The following is a 22,575-nucleotide window of genomic DNA, read 5'->3' as shown; positions in this document are numbered from 1 at the left end:
CGAAAGCAAACTCATTTTTTTCCTTCTGAATATTCTTCCAGTATGTCATACAGCGGACAACCACAAATCACACAAACTGCATTTTGTTTCCCAAAAACTCCTTTCAAGTTATTAATTGCGTTGCCCTTCCCCTCTGTTGATATATTCCACTACTAAGAAATCAAAAGGCTCTTTTGTGATGCAAAAAACGCAGGAAGACGTCAGCCTCTTCGTGATGCACGTGCAGATGTTGAGGAAAAGACAAAAAAGTTGAAGGAAAGCTTCCTGTTCATTCATTCCCTGTTAAGACTTCTCAACAGTTAGTTATCGGGAAAGACTGGGAATCAAAGCGGAGGATGTTTAATGTCTGGCTTAAGCTACAATAACTGCACGACAGCGCTCGTCGATGTCCCCTTAACGTTTCCCTAACGTTCGTGACAAACGATGGCTTTCTCTTTGGAGAAAACAGAGGCACCTTCCTTTTTCCTATCCAAACAAAGCCCTTCATCGACTCATAAATATGTCCCTATTTCCTTCCGAGTTCATCAAGAGGATCATTTCATAAAAGTTGAAAAAAAAAAAACTCTTACTGCGAGATATTCTGCATGTAAAGCGCTCAACCTTTCTAAACTTATTTAAAATGACCCTACATAAGAAGGAAAGAAGAAAATTGGGTGACGTGGAGGACCCCACGGAGGAGTCTGCTTAGAATGACTAATGCCTGGCCACCAGCTCTCCACAGCAGATAACATCAGTTTACATACGACTCTATAAAAAATGACCACCAAGAGTGTACAGCAACTTGAAGCCCTCTGATCTCACAGGCCGGAACAATGGCTTGAAAAAGACTTTTCAAAAGGCCAGTTCCCTCTTTCATGGACTCTTGAGCATCAATGGCAGAATAGGTCAAAGGTTGATGAGGTCATTCTGAACACAACGGACTCGTAATTTGGTTGCAGTGGTCATACGATCACCGAGTGTATTTTGAGCGCTATCATTGTTCCTTTTTTTTTTTCTTCTACTCCTGTCATGGAATAAGAGATGCAGGAATGTTCTAAATATTCAAAACAGTTTGATGATCGCAGTTGTAAACCACATCAAAATATTACCACAAAATATTTTTGAGAGAGAGACAGGTAACAGGAGCAGGAAGTTAAGCGAGCCACTCCACCATTAGAGACTCTCTTTTCAATATTATTGATTGGTGAAATTACATTTGGGAAGTTTGAAAGAGTAAAAAGCCTTTCTGACATGCAAAAAGAGAGAAATTGCAGTTTGCTCACTTGTAAAGGAATGAATTCTCCAATTTTTAGACTTGAAATATCCCTGTTTAAATGTTAATATATTTATAGTGTGCCTTTTCTTCAGAATGTGTGTCATTTTTGCTTTTATGACTCAGAACTTACTTGAAAGTCAGTGGTGTGACTTCAGACTTACTTGCAACTTCCATATGAAACTTGACTCAGTGTGTATTGCTGAAAGTGTATGACTTTGCTTTGCCTGTTGACAATTGTGACTTGTGACAGTACGACGTAGTACGCGGCATTGTCAGACGTGACCTGACGATATGATTCAGCACACGCCAGCTGCTATCATATCACTACTGTATGTTTGCACTTTACTAAATAAGACATTGTGTCATTTGCCAGATATTACAAAAGTTGTCACAAAGACGACTCGTTCGTTTTGTTTCTATAAAAAAAAAAAACACTTGAATCGAATAAGCGTAGGTCTCTAAATAGACACTTCCTTATTTTGTAATAAGTTATCTATATTGGATTTTCTGCAATATTTCAATTTATTGAGATGCATCTATACTTCAAGTTTTTTTTTTTTTTTTTTTAATGTATCATATAATATGACTAACTACTACTATAAAGTTCCCCCATGTCAATAAATGTTAAGAATAAGATTTACGTAGCAGCACTCCCAAATACAAACACGGACAAGTTGTTCTTCTCTGATTTATTTGGTTTGGAGTGCATTGTTCTACAGGCCAGCAAGGGCTGAGGGGTCAGTGTTTGCTTTGTGCTTTCCAAAAACCAAAATGTATTGTCCTCAACATGATGTCGGATGTTTAGAATTGTAAAAAAAAGATATCGTGTTTACATTATATTGTGAGGAATTTTGGATTTGGTCAACGGGATCTGACCTGTCCTGACCATTGAGACTCGCGTGATGGTTCATATTTTCATTGCCCTAATCAGATTTTAAAATGTGTCACCACAGGGACAGAGTGCTCGCCTTCGATGATGTCATCACTTTGCCGGCCTCTAATTGGATGGTAAGAGCTTTACAGCCAATTTCAATGACCCCAAAAAATGTCTGTAGACATTGTCAGTTTTTAATGAATTGAATTGTAATGTTTAATTTATTTAATTAGTCAACAATCAAAGGAGACAAATCAGTGTTAAACCAACTAGTCAATGAGTTGATTGTAGTAAGTGAAGTTAAAAAAAAAAACTTTATTAGGGAATTGCATTCACCAGATTTAGTCTTCTGCTTAAGCATAATTTTTCCACATTCTAAGCTCTGCTTCCACAATTAGAAGCAAACAGTCAGCTCAACCCACAGTCACACAGACACACACACAGACACACACACACACTGGTGTGATGATGAGAGGCAATGTGCAAAGCCTTTCGTTGCAAAGCTCTGGGTCCTCCCCTGGTTGTCATGGTAACAAAATCCAGTCTAACATGAGGTGGAATGAGAGCTGTCTTACTTGCATGAGACAAATATGTCTTATAAGGAGATTCTCTACTTTTCAAAAGTGTCTCCTCTTTACTCTGCCCTTCCTCATATTATCAAGCAAGGCTCTGGGTGTCTGCAGGTTAGTCAAGTCCTCTTTCTGACATCCTTCCAAAACAGGAAGGTACAAAGGAGCAGCTTCCATCTTCTTGATTTTTTTCGCTTTGATTCTGTTTATGGCATCTCAGCAGGTTGTTATCACTTCCATTGGGTTGATATAGATATCTATATTTAATAGTCTTAATCGTCTACACACAGACGCATTGCAGCACTGTGCGGTGGTGGACACAGCCATCCTCTCAAATGTCGGCTTTAGCTTCATTCAGCTGTTTTCCTGCGCCGGGGGGCTTTTTTTTTCTCCTGCAGTTGAATTTGTGCTGATTTTGAAGCTCCAAAAAACACCCCGCCACAAAACCTGGCTTGTTCAGGTTTTTTTTTTATCCTTTAAAAGCTATAGTAAGGAAAATTGGGTTCATTGCGCCTCGACTCCCCGAAGTGACAAAATCAGCAGTACCTTTTGCACATTAGTGATGTTAAAATGAATCCTTACTGTTACTTTACAAATAAGGGTTGATCCAATACTCAATGTGACAAAGCCCACTCAGCATTAATTGCTCCGTCCTTGTCCTCTAATGGTCCAAGCGAGTGATGATGCTGCACAAACAGCATCTTTTGTCAGCATCAAAACAGCTGCAAGGATGCGTACGCAACAAACTTTTTGAAATTTAAGTTGAGCTATTTCACTAAATGTCTGAAGTTTTACCTTCTTTTTTTCTTTTTTTTAAATTTGGCTCACAGCAAAAAAAAATAAGGATTTACACCACACTTTTTAAACTGCACAAAAAGACGCAAAAACAAACGTTTGCAAAATTAATGAGACTTTCATTTACGTTTTAGCCAACCATCTATTCATAGCCAGAATATATCAAGAAGTCACATGTCCTTCACTCTTAGTACACGTACACAAAAAGATTGCATCAAAAAGCCCATTTCATGTATTTTCCTCCCTGTTATCACTTTTGTGAGTAATATTTGTCATTCCCACGGCCCTGCATGCATTTTTGGAGACATGTTTGGATTTTCTTCCCCCACCAGATGAGCGACTCCCAAAACATTAGCCCCATAGATTATTAATATTTATCATTTACACATCCTGCCTTCAATTATTCTCCACAAAGGGATGAGATTTTGTCTCTAACTGAAAAAAAAAATGGGGCAGTGTTTATTTGGGCAAATGGGGTGTTACTCAATGAGGCATTATTCAAACCTCACAAAGAACCTTTTTTTTTTTTTTAATATTTGACGTTGCCTTGAACTGGATGGTGAACTTCTATTTGACTCCAATCCCTTCGGTACATCGCCTTGATGGTGTCGCGGGGGACTTTTATGCGGAACACAGACGCAAGGCATCTTATTATCTTTTATTGCCGCCATAAATGGAACTCTAATGAGGTTGGAAATGCCTGTGAGCTAGTGCACTATATATCGGGAGGGGGGGGGGGTTCATTTAGGAAGATGGCAACAATGACAATTTCGAGGACTGACAAGCGCTGGAAAATAATAGTTGACATTAATGCAAGACGTTACTGAGACTCGGTGCACTTTTGTCCTTTAGTCACCGCTGACGTAACAATGTCTCACCATGGGTTAGTTGCGAAACCTAACTTTGCACTACTCGATGGAAAAAATGGACACACGTATCGGAATGTTTGTGTGCGTGTGTGTGTGTGTCGACTGTCATGGTCCAGTTTAGGGAGGTTACAATATAAATTTAGCTTCAGAGGATGCTAGTAGAGAGGGAAGATGACCAGAATTTGACCAGTCTCCTAAATCATCTGGCCGCAGACTGCTGACGTGTGTTTCCCAACCTTACTTGGGCCATTTTACACAAATCTCATGGCAGAGTGCCAAAGAAATATGAATAGTGACATCTAATTGTTTTGAATCTAGTCCTATTTAATTGAACACAAAGCTAATTTTCAGCACCCATGATTAGCTTAGCCACATTTTTAGATATGCAACTTTTCTTCATGGAATTCCATCATAAAAAACAAATGTCCAATATTGATAATACAAAAAGAAAGAATGCACTCCAAAATGTTTGTCTTTCTATTTGAAGACAAAACACCATTCATCGAAGTTGACATCAAGGTGAGATTTATCATTTTGGTGCTCACCCAAGATTGTGTTTCTTTTGCAAATGTTTGTTTTGCTGTGGACAGAGAATGCAGGACTGTGGTGTCAGCCCTCGAGCCTCGACCCCATTGTGTGAGCAGGGAGCGGGTCATCTTCTTCCCCGGATAACATACTGTAGGTGACGAGGCTGCTGTCTATAGGAGGGACAGTGACATCACATACAGTCAGTCCGTAGGGAGGGAGGATGTCCGATAGACACCCAGAATCTTGTTTGTCTTCAGCTTGGGGGGAAGCTGACGTGTTGGAGAACAGGAGATAAGGAAAACAATACATCATTGGGCTGATTTCATATTTTTTAATAACATTAGTATAAATATGGGGAAACCTGACTGACAGCCGAGTCTAATCAAAGTTTTTGGCCAAGTACAGATGTTTCACCCCGGTGTGTTTATTGTAGCTGGTCTGTGTGCAGAACTTTCTCACCATTGCCACAGACCGCACAAAAGTGACCGCATCCCGGTCATCTATAAGTAAGCTGCCGTCCTTGCTGGGACATGGTGGCCACAAAAATACGATACAACTGTCAACAAGTTTGTCTTTATAAAGATAATTGTCAGTTTTGATTGACATCCTCACAAAGGTATTATTAGTTTTATTATTATATATGATCATTTATTGACTTATTTTTAAAATGTTATACGTATTGTGCATGCTTCCGTTTTTTTTATCCCTATAGAGTTGACCCGGTTTGTTGGCGATATACGTACGTACATTTCCTACCATGTTCAAGGTGAAGACAAACAATGTTGTCAGATAAGAGCAGTTTATCACACTCTTTGACGGGACGGTCCATTTTAGGGAACACAACCGATTGCAGTATCTTCAGGTCAAAGGTTCTAGTGATAGTTTGTCTTCAGTACTGTACATCTCCCGGCATGATACGTAGAGGGGGATTCTTTTATTTGAGGGGTAATTGCCAGGAAAGCATAGCGCGAAACCCACCTCCAGACTTTCCCAGAAGGTCATCAGGTGACTAATCTTACCAGTGATTCTTCTATTTGATATTGTAAAGTGGACGCTTGGCTGTCTGAAAACACAGGAAAAGAGTCAAGATGGAGCTTGTATGGCGCAGCCTCCCGAAATGACCAAAAGGAAGAGGTAGAGACGTGTCCACTCTCGGACAATGGGAACAAACCTGTGTCGCGTCATGGCACAACCATTCATTGCACGCTGCCGTTGGGAGGATAAAGGTCACGGCAGGTCGGCTGTGAGGTGAGGCGCTCTCGGCACCCTATTCCGACATGCCCGGGCCGTGTGGCGCATTGTGCTGGCGCCCCCACCTGCCTCCACTGATAAAAATCATAGAGCTCATCAAGTTGCTCTCATTAACTTGCTGCTGGCACAAGAAATGAAATCAAATCCCTACGGTAATGTCGAGAACAATCTAAAACGTAGCTTGGTCGTAAAGGAACTGATCTACATCGTGCATGAACGATAGGCTGACGTACAATCCATCGCTTGCCTTACTTTTTGGACGTCAGCCGTTGACCCAATTCTAGGAGTAGTGTGCGTTTGACCTCATTTAAGTCATTTTATAGAGACGAGCAACAATGGAAAAAGCGCTGCATCCTCTACGAGGTGCGTCTTAAAAGAATGTGGACTGTAAGGTAAACATCGTTTACCTGAGAAGACCTCCAAAAAATAGAAGCCAAACTAATCAAATAAAAAGTGTTTATCCGAGTTAGAGAATGGCTTGGCTCTTGCCCAAGCTCTCTTGAGAGTTCTTTGGAAATCTTTGTACCATTGCTGTCACGGGTGAGAATTTTTCTTTACCCTACCGTGAATGTTTTTGGAAGATAGGGGGGGGGAGTCAGAATATCTCCGCTGATGGGCACTTTGGAAAATGAATGGATGGACGGACATCAAACGCACTGGGCTTAATTTCCGATTGATACGTCGTCACCATGACGTATTTCCCATCGGGGCTAAGATGTTTACCAGATATTGTCCTGAGGCTCGTGACGTCTATTTCAACTTAAATTAAAGTTTGAGACATTCACATTTTGCTCAACAAAAGAATTTGGGTGTGTTTGTTCGCGTGTGGGTTCAAAACAATGACAAGACTCGGCACACATCCTCTGTGTTTGTGTCGCTACAGACTTTCTCCCGCCATGTCGCCTGTGACTCAAGCTCCTGCACAAGCAGGAAGAGGAAGCCACATATTGGACCGTGTCTTGAAGTCACTCGTGCGCTTCCCAATAAGCCTCTTAACAATACGTCATGGCGCAATATGAATAGGTCCAATGAGACAGCGCTGGGGAAATAGTTTGGATTTATCGTCTTCTCCCTGCTTGTAAATGGGTCACAATGGGGAATGCCAGCGGAGAGATGTGTTGGCTAGCTTAAGCTGCGGACAGTGGGAACGCTGGTTTATTTTGTCAGCTGAAGACCCCCAAGGCGATGACCCACACTAGGAGAACAGACCTCTTGTCGGTTCAAACTGAACAGCCTGTTCTCAAAGAGATCTTACGTAGTAGATGACCGAGCTGGGGTTAAAAAAAAAAAAAAACATGGAATTGACTTATAATGAACAACTAAATCAAGTTACCGTATTTTCCAGACTGTAAGGGGCACCTTCAATGAATGGCCCATTTTCAAACTTTGCCCTTTATATAAGGCGCACCGGACTATAAGGCGCTCCATTTTATCTTTTTGATTTCAACTTCAGACGCAACAAACTACTTTTATAATCATAAATTACTTTATAATCACAAAATAATGATCCATAGTCTTTTTGATTCATGATTCATACTCTTCAGTGGGCCACTTATGATTGATTTCATGACACAATGCTTCTGGCCAGTTGAAATTTAGGAATTTGGTCCATATATAAGGCGCACTGTCGGCTTTTGAAAATGTTTTAGGTTTTTTGGTGCGCCTTATAGTCCGGATAATACGGTAATTGCAGTGTTCCAGTACAAAACAAATATAATCAATAGAACGGTGTGACCACCATTTTCCATCCACTCATCCTGTTTTAGGTCATGGAGACCTTGAGACTTTCACAGCACGCTTTGAGCAAAATTGGTCGCCAGCCAGTCTCATTTGATTTAAAAAATATGACATTTTGGTGTAGTGCTCTTGCCTTCCAGTCAAGAGGTCTTGGATTTGAATCTTGGCACCGGCTTTCCTGTTCCTGTGTGGAGTTTCCTGCGTGGGCTTCTCCCGGTATGCTCGCTCCCTTCCACATTCCAATAGCATGCCTGCTAACTTAATTGAAATTGTCCATAGGTGTACAGGGAGTGGGAATGGTCTTTTCCGTCGACGTGCCCTGCAGTTGACTGGTAACCAGGGAGGCCATTCGGTTGTTTTGGTTACCTCCGTTCGGTTCATCGATGAACACCGCCACGAGTCGTGTGGCGCTCCAAATTGCAGGTGATGAAATGTGATTCTATGGGTAGATAGTGACCGTCGTGGAGTCACACAACTGTGTCCCTTATTTATTGTCCTGCATTTCTTCTCCCATACCCCCCCCCCCCCCCCCCCGTTAGCCTTCAGTGACTATATGACCTTACATGTGAGGCGTATATTTAGAACGTGTAGCCGAGAAAGAGCATTGCGTGGGACTTAACAGCCATATATGCATATTTATGAGCGGAGTGTGTTGATGCACCTGTACACGTTCAGACACACACATGGGTGTCACGCCCTGCAGAGGAAACTCCAGCTCGTAGAAGCGACTCTGCGTGATGCTTCGCTGATGCATTTTTCATTTCACTCCTTTCAAACTCGTCTTTTGTGGTGGTCAGAGTGCCTTTCGGTAACTCCATGAAATGAAAGTGAGCTATTTTAAGTTCACCTTTGCATGTGTTGCATTGTTTTTTGGCAAGGCAGGTAGTAGGAGAGAGAAGACTCAGCAGGGGGAAGCCCTCATCTTTTCCAGCTCATCGGGGTTGCACGCATTAATTGTTCGCACATTCATTATTCACCTCCCACACATAATGAATTATTCAATGCTGGTATTTCCACACGCGAACAGTGAGGGGGAGATATGAGGAATGCCGTTTGTCTGAAGTCTGTTCTCGTCGTTATTGAGTAACGTTAGGATGATTTCAAATGGGACTCTATTCCACATTCTGCGTCAAAACAAGCAAAGTGGGATGAAATATGGAGCAGTTGAGATGAATCCGGCTCTCCATCAGTCTTGGCAGAGATGCGGTGGCATAGTGGGGCACAGTGGGACTTTGCAAACGTCTTCCACTCAGTCGTGCATGCGCCCACACAATCTGTCGTAATATTGCATCACCTTGATGTAGCTATCCCCGATCGTTTTTTTTCTCAAACCTCATTTTTGTCAGGAGATTACACATTTTCATATTTATTGCCACACTGGAATGCTTGTGTGTTGATGTGACTTACCTGAAACGAAAAGTCAACTTCCTGCATTCCTACCTACCCTAGTAACACATTTACACAATCCTACTTAATGTTCAACTAATCTAATTCGAGCTAATATTAGACGTCATTAGGTCGACTGCCAACTGTGTGACCGAGTACGGGCTCATTAATTCCTAAATGGGTGACAATGTGACTTTCAAAATAGGCTCGTGATTTTATTGCTTTTGAGTTTGCATGGTTCCAACTCACTTGTGATTATAATGTGGGAAAGCCAAAGCAGTAATACCACTAGTACTTTTAGATCCATCAAATGTCCCCCAAAAGCAATGACGGATTATTTTAAAGACCTTTATATCAAAATATAGCAATTTATCTTCAAATTGCATGAAGTTAATGACAATTTTCTAGTCTTATATTTAAATTTCAAATGAACGGTAAAAGCAAAGACAGAAAGGAGGAACAATTTTTTTGTTTTCTAAAGTAAGCTGTAATTGGTTTTCATTTTTTGAAAAGCATTTTCGTTTTTATTTACAAATATTTGTTAATCCCTTTTTTGTTTTTGTTTTTGTTTTTTGTTGAAACGTGTCAAACTCCCCACTTGTGTATGTCTTCCTGTTTCTCTATTTATCCAAGTTCATTGTCAAGTTGTCTATGCCTGCAAACTGATTTCCCCCCCTTGGCATCTTCCCAGCTGTCTTGTTTTGTCACGGTGGAAGTGTGAGTTAGTCTCCAGGTTTTGTTCACTATGTGTCTTATTAGTTGTTATGTTGCCTGTTTCATTTGACTCACTTTCCTGTGCTTAAGGGTTATTTTAACTTTACAACATTTCCTTTCCTGGAACTTGGCTTTGTTTTTTTGTTTTTTGATTCGAATCTTTTTTTTTTTTAATGTGAAAAAAATAAAAACCTAAGCTCTCAACTACAGTAACACTTAACAAACAAAAAAGTTTGCAAATTTAATGATGTGATAAGTGAGAATTAAATGTAAAAAATTAAAACCTTAAATATAAATGTAGCTAAATTTGACTGTAACCATGACTTCGCCATCAAATTTGTAATTTTTTAATCCTGGGCAGTTCTACATGCAACAATCTTTGCATCATTGAACATGACACATGGGAATCTCATTAAAAGTGCCCAAAATAGTCCTTTTATTTTGGACCCTTTGAAATTATTCAGTGGGAAACTGACATGGAAGTCTCTTAGCACAGGAAATGAAAAGAGGAGCAACCATTAACCTTGCATTAATGTCAGCAAGATGTCAGTCGCATGAATTGTTTGGATGAGATTGTCCCTGTATAAAACACAAACTGATTTACTGGAGGCTCTATAAATTGAATTCCACCATCCAACGCCAGAAAGTCCGACTTCAACTTACTTGAATGTTTCACTCCCCGGGTTTGATTATATTTGAGTTTGGAATAGTTTAGCCAATATTCCAATAAAAACACATTTGGACGTCGTCGTGTTAATTTAGCAGAGGAAACAAACTCGTCAAGCAGGGAGTTGCAAACAAAACGTCAGGCATGAATCTGAAATTAGAGTAATCATAAACTCAAAGTACACTAAGAGGTAAATCTCACTATTCACTTAGGTCAGTTTCAAGACGTTTGTCATGTGTCATTCAAACATGCATCACTTAGCAGACCAAAAAAAAAAAAAAGTAAATTTTCTGAAACAAACATTTTAATGAATACTAAGAGTTGAGAACATTGCCCTTTGACCTTACCACGCGGGACAAAAAAGGCAGTGTAGTAGGGCTTCATTACTGTACATTGACTAAAGTGATGACTGCTTTAGCTTTGTATTTGGCGCCATCTAGTGTCAAGTAATTATTACAGTACGAATGCATTGACCAGGTATTTCAGGGAGACTCAAAAGGAGAAGTAACTTTAAAATCAAAATTGCATTATTATGTCTCCATTATAGCAAAAATATACTAGGTATCCTCACTTTACGCGGTTTGTTTTGAAATTACAAACGAGGCATGTTTCATATTCCATACTTAGTGATTATGACGTCACTACATATGGTACCGGCCAATCGTATTAATTTAACACAAAGTTGGGACATGGAAGGAAAATCGATATTTTCTAGAAAAGCTCTTTAAACTTATTGGAATAAAATTGAAATGGAATTCATTTTAACAACCGCGGGATATCGCTGACACGTTCGTTGAGTGGGATTTCTTTAATACACAGTGACGCACGATGACGTCATGCGGTTGGCTACTACAGGATTTGAACGCGTAAACAGCGACTCGCCTTAATACACAGACACAACAACTGCATCGTCAATTTTTTTGGGTGTTTTTTTTTGCAGGAGCACTTGGTTGAAGGAGTGATTTTGTTGAGCTCGTTGGGGGAAATCTATCCACAGGACACAGTTCTTAATTTTATTCAAAGTAATGTGATCATGGATAAGCCAAAGAGGTAATTTAGAGGGGGGGGGAATTATTCATTGCTGATTTTGAACGACCAAATGATATAAATGCAACATACTCATTTTAGTATTTCTGTGTGAGTTTAATATGCAACACTTTTTAATAGAATTAATTAACACCTTAATAGAATTAATTAATAGATTTTTGGGGGGCTGAACACATGGGCTCACTCTGCTTTTGTATTTAAATAATTAATATATAATAAAAAAAAAATTCAATATTTTTTAGGGTGGTACTTGGTGTCAAATGTTTGAGTGTACCGTATTTTGACGATTGTGCTAAGCAATGACCAATACTGAATAGATTACTAGGTTTAATAACTACACAAAGAGCTTAGCAATATCAAATAATGAATTTATTTTGCTCATTTTTTCAGGTACGTGTCCAGCTCAAGGCAAAACAACATAACAACAACAGTAATCGAGCTGCAGCATCCGGCAAACTACCTGACCAAGTTCTCCCTTCAATCAAAGTTGCCTGATAGTGAGTCTTCTAAAACGCTATTGATTGCATTGCTCTGCATCTTACGAGTATATACTTTATTTTCCAGACAAAGTACATGTCCGCAATGTTTATTGTACCACTGCTAACAAGAAGCCAATGTTGTCTGCGGGGACATTTCTGCTTCCTACTGGCCTCCCCGCAAAAAAGATGTTTACAGCCGTGCCAAAGTCGTCCAAGCCGCCATTTTGTGTTGTTGACACCAACATGGGGCACAGGGAGTTCGTAAATATAAACTCAGGACTTGTGCCTGTATACATAAGGAAAAAGGTATTGATTCTATGGAGAGATTCTATAATTGTTATAGAGCTTGATGGGGTTTTTTTTTATGTGGCAGGATTATGGAGAGGTACCCAAATATCTTCTACGCCGCAGACCAAAGCCCACAAAGTCTCCACAGGAAAAGAGTGTTATCGAGGTGGCGAAACCAGAGGAACCAGATATCGAAAAGCAGACAGAAGAGGACTTTCGTGAAGTCATTGAGGTAGTAATTCATCACAAAGCTGCAAACTGCACCGTGACACCAATTTCAATCGACAACAGGTGGCAGCACAGGATAAAATGTCAACCCTACGAGATGGATTTATTTTTCTCGCACATTTTTATATTATTATATTCAAAATAACAGATTTACTGTTTATATTTTTCCAAAACTTTTCGACTTCATTCATGATTACCAATAAAGCAAAAACATTGCCCACGATGGGTTGCGGCGGCCGTGCTGGAGCCAATCCCAGCTGCATATAAAGCTATATTTATTTAAATGATTACTTTAAATGTGGCACAAAGACACAAACCCACAGATAGCAAAAATCTCCCATGGTATGCATATTTGTGTTATTAACCCGTAATATTTTCCCCCTCAAGTACCTGAAAAAGAGACTTCAAAAGCTGAACAAGACCTACATGCAGCTTCCATTAGTCATAGACACGCCTTGGTTGAAGAGCCGTAAGTTGCGAATGGAGACTGATATGACACAGGTGGAGACTGACATTGAACTCATTGAAACTTTGGTGTCCAACAAGAGCACATGAACCCACGCCGACCAAAGCAAGCACACCAAAGTCTGCCGGACGCAGACTCTGCTTTGCATCTCCTTGAATATTTTTTTTATGTTAGAACTTCTATTCAAATGTGCTGTTTATATGTGTATACATATATTTTTTAATCTGTTCAAATGTGCTGTGTATATGTAAGTATACATGTATACTTCAAAATGAACGGTACAAGGCAGGTACATTAAAGGGCCACTCATAGTAAATTTAAGCAGAATGTGATTGCAGTATAAAAAGCTTTACGTCAATCATGTTTACCGTGCTATTTTAATCAGGCAGGTTTGGGACCACAGTTTTCAAGTTGGAAGAGCTTTTCTGATCCTGCATGATTGTTCCACAATATTTGGCCTAACAATGCTTACTTGCATTTTTCCATTGCCTTCCTTGTAGGTCCAGTGTGAAAATGCATGACATGTATGACATATGGTTGCGCCAATAAATCGAACATATCAATCTGCATCATGTCTGAACCATCAACAAAGGGTCCTAGCCTAAATCTAGCACTGATAAAATATTTTTATATATATTAAATATAATATTGTACCTCTGTTGAGGTGAGAGCCACCATCGCTCTCCTGCATTCCACCTTGACTGCATTGTGGGCTCTTCAACAATGTATTGCTTTATTGGTAATCATGAATGAAGTGCTTAAGCCATAAACAAATACACACAACCGTAAATGTTTATTTCAATTAATTCAGGATGTTTTGCTGACCAGAAGGGGATGACTGGGGAGAAGAAGGCAGGGGTGGTTTCTCCATGGTTCTTTTTCAGCACAACAGCAAATGTTTGTTGTTTTGTTACTTGCTGGTTCACATTTGAGGGATACAAGATCACAATTGAATTACTTACCATTTTAATCTAACCTAGTCTGTTACGCATGTACTGTGCTCATACTTTGTCATTTGGTTGAGAATGACCATAATTTGGTATGTTTTAAATCCTTACTATATAAGCCCGTTTAAAAAGTTTTAATATACAAGGGCATTTGAGAAAGAAAAAAAAAGCTTTACCATACATGTTCTTTTGTTTTGTTTTTCCTTTTTTAAGAAACAGCCTTACATGGTCATTTTTTTATATTTAGAAAGCCTTACTGTATTTCCCCAGTAAAAACATGAAAACTCTCATTTAAAAAAAAACGTAAAAGATATATAACGCGCCATTGCTCTTGAGTTATTCTGTCCATGGAAGTGGAGAAGTTCATCTATCTCCCAAGGGGAAAAAACGTAATTTTCCAACAGGTCTGAAGACAAGCAAGTTTCACTCCCAAACTGAGCACACAGGCAACTTCTTGTCACGTGACTCGAATGTGACGTTCGCGTGTAAACAAAGTCCGTGGTGACGTCAGGTGACCGAACGATGCGTTCACTGGGCGATGACGTGTCGAACAAGAGATACTATGGCCTTTTTACAGAGTCACCAAAAATGTCGTCATCATCGGTAATGTTTCCGTCAGCTTTTTACATGTGACATTAGTGAGTCATGCATTATTCAGGCGTATTTGGATCGGAACCCCGTGACACTCAGCTGACACAGACCGACGCCTTCAATACTGGCTAGTAATTAGCTGATCCGGTCCAATTCAGGAAAAATGGCTGGAGAGTTTTACCCTCTTGAGTCCATTCATAATTTTATTGAGAAGACTGTTATCATTGAGAAGCCAGAAAGGTAATATCAACCGGTGGCATTGACAAAAATAAATTACTCATAGAAAATCACTTTATTTTAGAATTAATGAGGTAAATGTTTTAGCAAATTTAAAAAAAAAAAAGATGTTATTTCCAAAGGTATGTGTCGAAGTTCCGGCCAACAGTTCTTGAGGAGAGGAAGCCAACAAATTACATGAAAACGATGGGCCCAAACAAATTGGAGGTGCCCATCCCAACCAATTACCTGAAAAAGCATTCCAAAGAACCTAAACTACCAGAGAGTGAGGTTTTTTTTTTGTCCATATTATACTCTTGTTTTTAATTTGAACTTATCTCATCTCCCCAACCACGTTTGTGCTATTCACCTTAACTTTGTCTTCTAGTCAAACAGGTCAAGACTCATTACGGCTGCTCATTGAAGAAACCAGCCGTCCCTACAGGTCCGTTTCTACCACCCGTTAGTCCCACCCCTACAAAGAGGAAGACCACCGCACCAAAAGGACCCAAACAGCCCCCATGCGTTGTTGACTCAAACAAGGGACACAAGGAGTCCCATAATGTAAACTCAGGGCTTGTCCCTGTGTACATAAGGAAAAAGGTATTTTCCTGAGATACTTGAGAAAAAAAAAAAAGTTCATTCTATTGAGTGCATTTTATGGAAAGCAGCAAAATAGTGAGGTTTGGATATTTTTATACATATAAAACTTTAAAGTCATCCACATTTGGACCTAATGTTTATTTGCTATTGCAGGATTATGGAGAAGTACCAAACTACCTAATGCGGCGTAAAGCAAAGTATCAAAAGGCACTGGAAGAGTACAACATGAATCTGAAAAAGCAGGAGGAGCATGAAACCATGAAATACCTTTCTGACGTGGAATGTCAGGCCATCGTTGAGGTACAGCCTGCTGCTCAACACATCATTTTGTCGATCATACTGATCACCAGTTACAAACCCAAGCATTGCATATCAGTTTACCTTTTGAACCGGCTCTCTTTCCAGGACCTGAAGCTGAAATACAACGAGCTAAATGTCGAGTACCAGCGCCTCCCATTTATGATTGACACCCCGTCGATGAAGAATCGTAAGGTACGTCTCGAGGTGGAAATGAAGCAGCTGGAGGATGATATTAAACTCCTTCATCGGTTGGACTCCATCTGCAAAAACAAGTAGCCCACAGATGTGCTAAAGAGGTGTCTTCCATCCGAGTCATCGACTGAACCCAATTGGTGGACAATTAAAACCGTGAGGTCATGTGGATGATTTGATTAGAGAACTGGATGACCCGTGACGGGCAATTCCAACATTGAATTAAACTCATTCAGTGCCAGCTCTCCCAATTACGATGCATACTTGCATAGCCATAAGGAGTGGTGAATGAGAAATGTATTTTTGACATTCTGCTGGAAGGAAATGGACTTGAGCTAATTCCTCTTTTGGGGGGGATGTATTTTTGTTGTCATACAATTAAATATTGAAATTTCAAATGCACAAATGGATGAGAGTAAGTCTGTCCATGCTATTGACTTAACACAATTGGGTGCTTAAGTATTTAATGGCTGTGAATTGATGTTTTTTATTTTCATGTTAATTTAACCGAATGTTATGTGCAATGTTGTACTATTATGATACAGAATTGTTCTGCTAGTCTGCTCTGTTTTGATTGCAAAACAGTAATAAACAATTATTGCTCCATTTTTTCCCCAAAAACTACGTTTCACCCAAGATCATTTGATTAATAATAATTGTTAGCTATGGATATCCATTTATTATTATTTGGGGAAGATATTTGCGTTTGATAAGCGGAACGAATGGCAAGCGCCTGAAACTCGGTTTACTTAGACGGTTACAACAAATGACGTCACATCCTGTCAAGTGGCTCCATGGAAGTTTGAAGATGTTTACGTTAGGAAGATCCAGATGGCTCTGGTACCTATGTCTCTGTGCGGTGTTGCCGGGCTCCTTCTGTCTGCTGGCCACGGGAATGCTCTTCCCCAGGGAGTCTTCATCTCGGGAGGTGAAAGACCTGAGCGGGCTGTGGAGCTTCAGAGCGGACAAGTCACCAAACAGGAATCAAGGCTTCGAGAAGGCTTGGTACAAAAGTCGCCTGGCTGAGGTGAGCGTCATTATTCTGCTGTTGATGAAGATCATGAAAAATTTCTGAAATTGCAGCACAATGCTAAAAGAAGGCGTAAAAAATCATAATATTTAAATAATCATTTCTAATAAAAATAAAAACGTGGTGGCCACAAATGGATGCAACTTATGACATTGTAATTCTTTATTGACTTTGACCTCATTAGATTTTATGTGTTTATCCATGTTGTCATGTGATAGACTGGACCCGTGATCGATATGGCTGTTCCCGCCAGCTTCAACGACATTACTCAAGACCCCAAACTACGAGATTTCATTGGCTGGGTATGGTACGAGCGAGAAGTGCTGGTGCCTTCCCGCTGGGTCACAGATGAAGGGACAAGAGTAGTTCTTCGAGTGGGTAGCGCTCATTATTATTCAGTGGTGGTAAGCATGAATACATCGGTTCTTTTTGTGTGCTTCACTGTTGAGGTGCGTTAATAATCTGTTATCATTTTCCAGTGGGTCAACGGGGTGAAAGTGACCCAACACAACGGTGGCCATCTTCCCTTCGAGGCAGACATAGGCAGCGTGATCCGAGAGGACCCGAAACGTCCCTGCAGGATCACCATCGCGGTCAACAACACACTAACTCTGGAGACTCTCCCTCCTGGGACCATCCAGTACTTCAATGACCCCACCAAGTAAGCCCACTCAGACTTTTTTTTTTTTTTTCCTCAGATGTGCTGACCTAACACAATGATTGTTAGCAGTCGAATAAAATTGCTGAAATAAATTTTCATCTTTACTTGGATCTATAATTCCTCCACAGGTATCCTGATGGGTTTTTTGTGCAAAACACCAACTTTGATTTCTTCAACTATGCTGGGATTCACCGTCCTGTATTGCTGTACACTACCCCTAAAGTTTATATCGATGACATCACAGTGGTGACGGACTTCTTGGATAGCACAGGTATTATTATTATTATTATTTTAAACTTCATTTTAACCATTTTTTTTACTGTAACTCTTGAAAAAATATACACAATATTTTTCTGCATACTGTTCCTTTAAAGGAAGAAAAGAATATTTCATAACAACAATAATAATCACAATAGCAGTTCTGTGATGGAATTCTCTGTTTCAGGTCTTGTCAAGTACAAGATATCAGTCCAAAATGCTGTTGAAGCCACCATAAAAGTCACTTTAATGGACAAAAACAGTCACTGTGTGGCTTCCTCCAGCGAGTCATCTGGACTGCTCAAATTCACTGATGTCCAACTCTGGTGGCCATATTTGATGCATGACAATCCAGCTTATCTTTACTCTTTGGAGGTGTGTTAAGTCACTTTGCCAGCCAGCAAAATGATCTGTGTGTTATATATTTTTTTTAATTCCACATGAAGGTTCACTTAATGGCAGCAGATGAACGATCAACATATGAAGATATCTACACTCTACCAGTTGGCATCCGCACTGTCCATGTCACGAGCACCCAGTTCCTCATCAACAACAAGCCCTTCTATTTCCACGGGGTTAATAAGCATGAGGACTCTGACGTGAGAACCACTTGAGGACTCACACATTAGCACAACCGATTTTTTTCTCCCGTATGTGGATTCTCTATTCCAATCTGGATTGTAGATTCGAGGTAAAGGTTTCGACTGGTCCCTGACTGTCAAAGACTTCAACTTATTAAAATGGTTGGGGGCCAACTCGTTCCGCACCAGCCATTACCCCTACGCCGAGGAGATCCTGCAGATGTGCGATCGCCACGGCATCGTGGTCATAGACGAATGCCCGGGGGTTGGCATCAAAGACATGTAGGTACAAATCCGTTGTGTCCATCATGTGGGAAATAAAACAGTTGCTCATTGACAGTCGGAGTTTTGGCAACACCTCCCTGGCCCATCATCTGGACGTGATGGATGAGCTCGTGCGGCGGGACAAGAACCATCCTTCTGTGGTCATGTGGTCAGTAGCCAATGAGCCAGCAGCAGAGATGCCTCCTGCTGAACTCTATTTCAAGTGAGTTTTCTGTTTGTTATTTTTTTAAATATGCCCTCCTTTGATTGGCTTCGAGACCGTAGACCAGGGCTGGGCAATTCCGGGTCCTCGAGGCCCGGCGTCCTGCATGCTTTCTACGTCACCCTGTTGCAACGCACTTGATGGTCAGATAATTAGCAAGGTCTGCAGAGGCTGGATAGCAATCCTATAAAGTGCGACGCCCAAAGGAACAAAGAAGACGGGCGTGTTTGAGGAACAGCAGGAATCCTATATGTCGTGGGCATTTGAATGTTTGCGTTGAAGTTCATGCAGCATACAAACTTGTATGTTAGTCCCGTGATTCTGATGCATTTTCAAGGTTAAAATGTGAATTCAATTTGTTCCGCAGGACTTTGATAACCCATACTAAAGCTTTGGACGCGACCCGGCCTGTGACTTATATCACAGATAGTAACTATGCCAGGGACAGAGGGGTGAGTTTTATTATCCGACGCATATTGGGAATCATTTTTTGGAGTCAATAGTTGCTTAATACTTATAATGAACCTGTGCCTAGGCACCCTATGTGGACGTAATCTGTGTGAACAGTTACTTCTCCTGGTACCACGATCCAGGCCACTTGGACGTCATCCCAATCCAACTCGACACCCAGTTTGAGAACTGGTACGGAAAGTACCAGAAGCCCATCATCCAGAGTGAATATGGAGCAGACACGGTGCCAGGCCTTCACAGCGTGAGGAAGCCAAATGTGACTAACGTGTTGTCGCAAGCCCTCGGGTAAGATTTCTTTCTGTCTGCTGTCTGCAGGACCCGCCCATGATGTTTACTGAAGAGTACCAGAATGCGGTCCTGCAAAGCTACCACAACGTGTTCGACCAGAAGAGGAAGAAGTATGTCGTCGGGGAACTCATCTGGAACTTTGCCGACTTCATGACTACACAAGGTACTGCAGAAGGCAGCATAAGTGCAGGAGTATCGTCTCTCAACGCCGATATCAAATCAATTTCTCGTTTTAAATACTGTCTTGCGATTGTAATTAACAACAAAATATTTTGTACAATAAAATCTGTACATTTCTTTCCGCATTCCATTCTTTGAACTTTTGTGTTTTGCAGGAGTCACACGTGTGGTGGGCAACAAGAAAGGTGTCTTCAGTAGGCAGAGACAACCCAAAGCTGCGGCGTTCATCCTGAAGGAAAGATACTGGAAACTGGCAAATGAAACGGGTAAGATACCTTTTTGGACCAAATATCCTTGCGGGCTCGTGTGAGCGCTATTCATTGCAAATTAATGATCAGAGGATGTTGTTAATATCTGTCTATTATGGGCATGGAAAGCTCTTTGAGATCTTTCTGTAATTAAGGGCTATATACAAAATACATTCCACTTTAGGCCAGGGGCAATCTTATTGTCAACAATGTGATCAGCCTTATGCTCGTGCTTTAAATTTCTTCGGTGATCATCATTTTTATGTTTTGTTTTTTTTTAAATGTGTGATTGCATAAGAAAATGTTAAATTCAAGGAGTAAGAGCTTGATTAAAGTCTGATTTTATACATACTGATTGCACTTAATTTCAAAAGGTTATTGATGTTAAAATAGAAATAAAAAAATAGACACTGACCATTGAGTCCAATCAGATTTCACAACCAAGACATTTATTAAGACATTCATGTAAGCCAGTGCTTCTCAATTATTTTCGGTTACGCCCCCCCCTAGCAAGAAGAAAACTATTCGCGCCCCCCCTCCCCACCGTGACTATCCTAACTTGTCTTGTAAGTCGTAAAATGTTGCACTGTCGCAAACGTGACAGAAGTAACAATGAGAGCGCCACTGCCCCCTGCTGTAGTAAACGCGCAATTACACTTTATTCTAGTACTGCCAAAAAAAAAGCCTGTTCCCCAGGGTCACACGCGCCCCCCCAGGAATAGCACCGCGCCCCCCAAGGGGGGCGCGCCCCACTATTTGAGAAGCACTGGCCTAGGTGACTGATTCACAATTTGGTTTTGTCTGATATCAGAGATTAAATAAAGAAAACCAACTGGCTGATTGATTTGTTTTAATTGAGAGGGAAAAAAAAACAGCAAAAGCATTTCACTAGCTGACCAGGAGATGGCGACAGCGTGGCATCTGAAGACCAGGAGTCTCAGAGACATTACTGTGCAATAACATCCTGCTCCTCACACCTTCTTGAATTTGTCTACACTGTTTTTGCCATTATTCACATGTCCTGAATGTTGTTAGTCACCTAAATGTTGAACAGAGGGTGTGTTTCTACCGAAGTCAAATTCCTTGTTTGGCACGCTCAAACATGGCGAATAAAAACTCTTGAATCTTGAATCTTGAATGGATTGTTTGTTCTGCTATAGCCTAGGTGACTGATTCACAATTTGGTTTTGTCTGATATCAGATATTAAATATAGAAAACCAACTGGCTGATTGATTTGTTTTAATTGAGAGGGGAAAAAAACAGCAAAAGCATTTCACTAGCTGACCAGGAGATGGCGACAGCGTGGCATCTGAAGACCATGGATTGTTTGTTCTGCTATAGCCTAGGTGACTGATTCACAATTTGGTTTTGTCTGATATCAGATATAAAATAAAGAAAGCCAACTGGCTGATTCATTTGTTTTAATTGAGAGGGAAAAAAAACAGCAAAAGCATTTCACTAGCTGACCAGGAGATGGCGACAGCGTGGCATCTGAAGACCATGGATTGTTTGTTCTGCTATAGCCTAGGTGACTGATTCACAATTTGGTTTTGTCTGATAATAGATATTAAATAAAGAAAACCAACTGGCTAATTTATTTGTTTTAATTGAGAGAAAAAAAAACATCAGCAAAAGCATTTCACTAACTGACCAGGAGATGGCGACAGCGCGGCATCTGAAGACCATGGATCGTTCTGCTATGCCGGTGTAAAAAAAAAAAAAAACGTAATTAGCTAGGGGTCAAAGGTCAAAGTTTACGGTTCAAAGTTCACCCAGGGGTCAAAGGTCGGTTCAAAGTTCACGGGGTCATGTGCACATTTTCGATTTTTAACTAGAGTTGAAATTTCCGGGTTCAAAGGTCACCCAGGGGTCACCCAGGGGTCACCACGGGGTCACCCAGGGGTCAACGCGGGTTCATGGGGTCACCACGGGGTCACCGCGGGTTCAAAGTTCAGGGTTCACTTTTTTTTTTTTTTTTTTTTAAGTTAACCTTTATTTAACCCAGTGCTTCTCAATTATTTTCTGTTACGCCCCCCCCTAGCAAGAAGAAAACTATTCGCGCCCCCCCTCCCCACCGTGACTATCCTAACTTGTCTTGTAAGTCGTAAAATGTTGCACTGTCGCAAACGTGACAGAAGTAACAATGAGAGCGCCACTGCCCCCTGCTGTAGTAAACGCGCAATTACACTTTATTCTAGTACTGCCAAAAAAAAAAGCCTGTTCCCCAGGGTCACACGCGCCCCCCCAGGAATAGCACCGCGCCCCCCAAGGGTGGCGCGCCCCACTATTTGAGAAGCACTGGCCTAGGTGACTGATTCACAATTTGGTTTTGTCTGATATCAGAGATTAAATAAAGAAAACCAACTGG

General features: G+C 40.7%; 3 protein-coding genes across 3 annotated transcripts; all 3 read left to right on the top strand.

Annotated features, from left to right (window-relative positions):
* Positions 1 to 11,678: 11,678 nt before the first annotated feature.
* On the top strand, positions 11,679 to 13,604 carry LOC133168512 (enkurin-like). Its single transcript, XM_061300124.1, has 5 exons — positions 11,679 to 11,695; positions 12,083 to 12,189; positions 12,257 to 12,477; positions 12,545 to 12,691; positions 13,075 to 13,604. The coding sequence occupies exons 1-5, from the start codon at positions 11,679 to 11,681 to the stop codon at positions 13,240 to 13,242; spliced, it is 660 nt and encodes a 219-aa protein (XP_061156108.1). The 3' UTR covers positions 13,243 to 13,604.
* A 1,031-nt stretch (positions 13,605 to 14,635) lies between these two features.
* Positions 14,636 to 16,466, top strand: LOC133167984 (enkurin-like). The gene is made up of 5 exons (XM_061299173.1): positions 14,636 to 14,931; positions 15,051 to 15,193; positions 15,296 to 15,510; positions 15,664 to 15,810; positions 15,916 to 16,466. The coding sequence occupies exons 1-5, from the start codon at positions 14,855 to 14,857 to the stop codon at positions 16,084 to 16,086; spliced, it is 753 nt and encodes a 250-aa protein (XP_061155157.1). The 5' UTR covers positions 14,636 to 14,854; the 3' UTR covers positions 16,087 to 16,466.
* A 299-nt stretch (positions 16,467 to 16,765) lies between these two features.
* LOC133167926 (beta-glucuronidase-like) lies at positions 16,766 to 21,337 on the top strand. Its single transcript, XM_061299065.1, has 12 exons — positions 16,766 to 17,029; positions 17,251 to 17,436; positions 17,512 to 17,693; positions 17,822 to 17,964; positions 18,139 to 18,326; positions 18,398 to 18,550; positions 18,636 to 18,814; positions 18,873 to 19,019; positions 19,387 to 19,471; positions 19,555 to 19,731; positions 19,806 to 19,941; positions 20,114 to 21,337. The coding sequence occupies exons 1-12, from the start codon at positions 16,769 to 16,771 to the stop codon at positions 20,266 to 20,268; spliced, it is 1,992 nt and encodes a 663-aa protein (XP_061155049.1). The 5' UTR covers positions 16,766 to 16,768; the 3' UTR covers positions 20,269 to 21,337.
* Positions 21,338 to 22,575: the final 1,238 nt, after the last annotated feature.

The sequence above is a fragment of the Syngnathus typhle genome, linkage group LG15, assembly GCF_033458585.1.
Source record: "Syngnathus typhle isolate RoL2023-S1 ecotype Sweden linkage group LG15, RoL_Styp_1.0, whole genome shotgun sequence".
In the NCBI taxonomy this organism is placed as follows: Eukaryota; Metazoa; Chordata; class Actinopteri; order Syngnathiformes; family Syngnathidae; genus Syngnathus; species Syngnathus typhle.
This window is presented reverse-complemented; position numbering and strand designations above follow the sequence as displayed.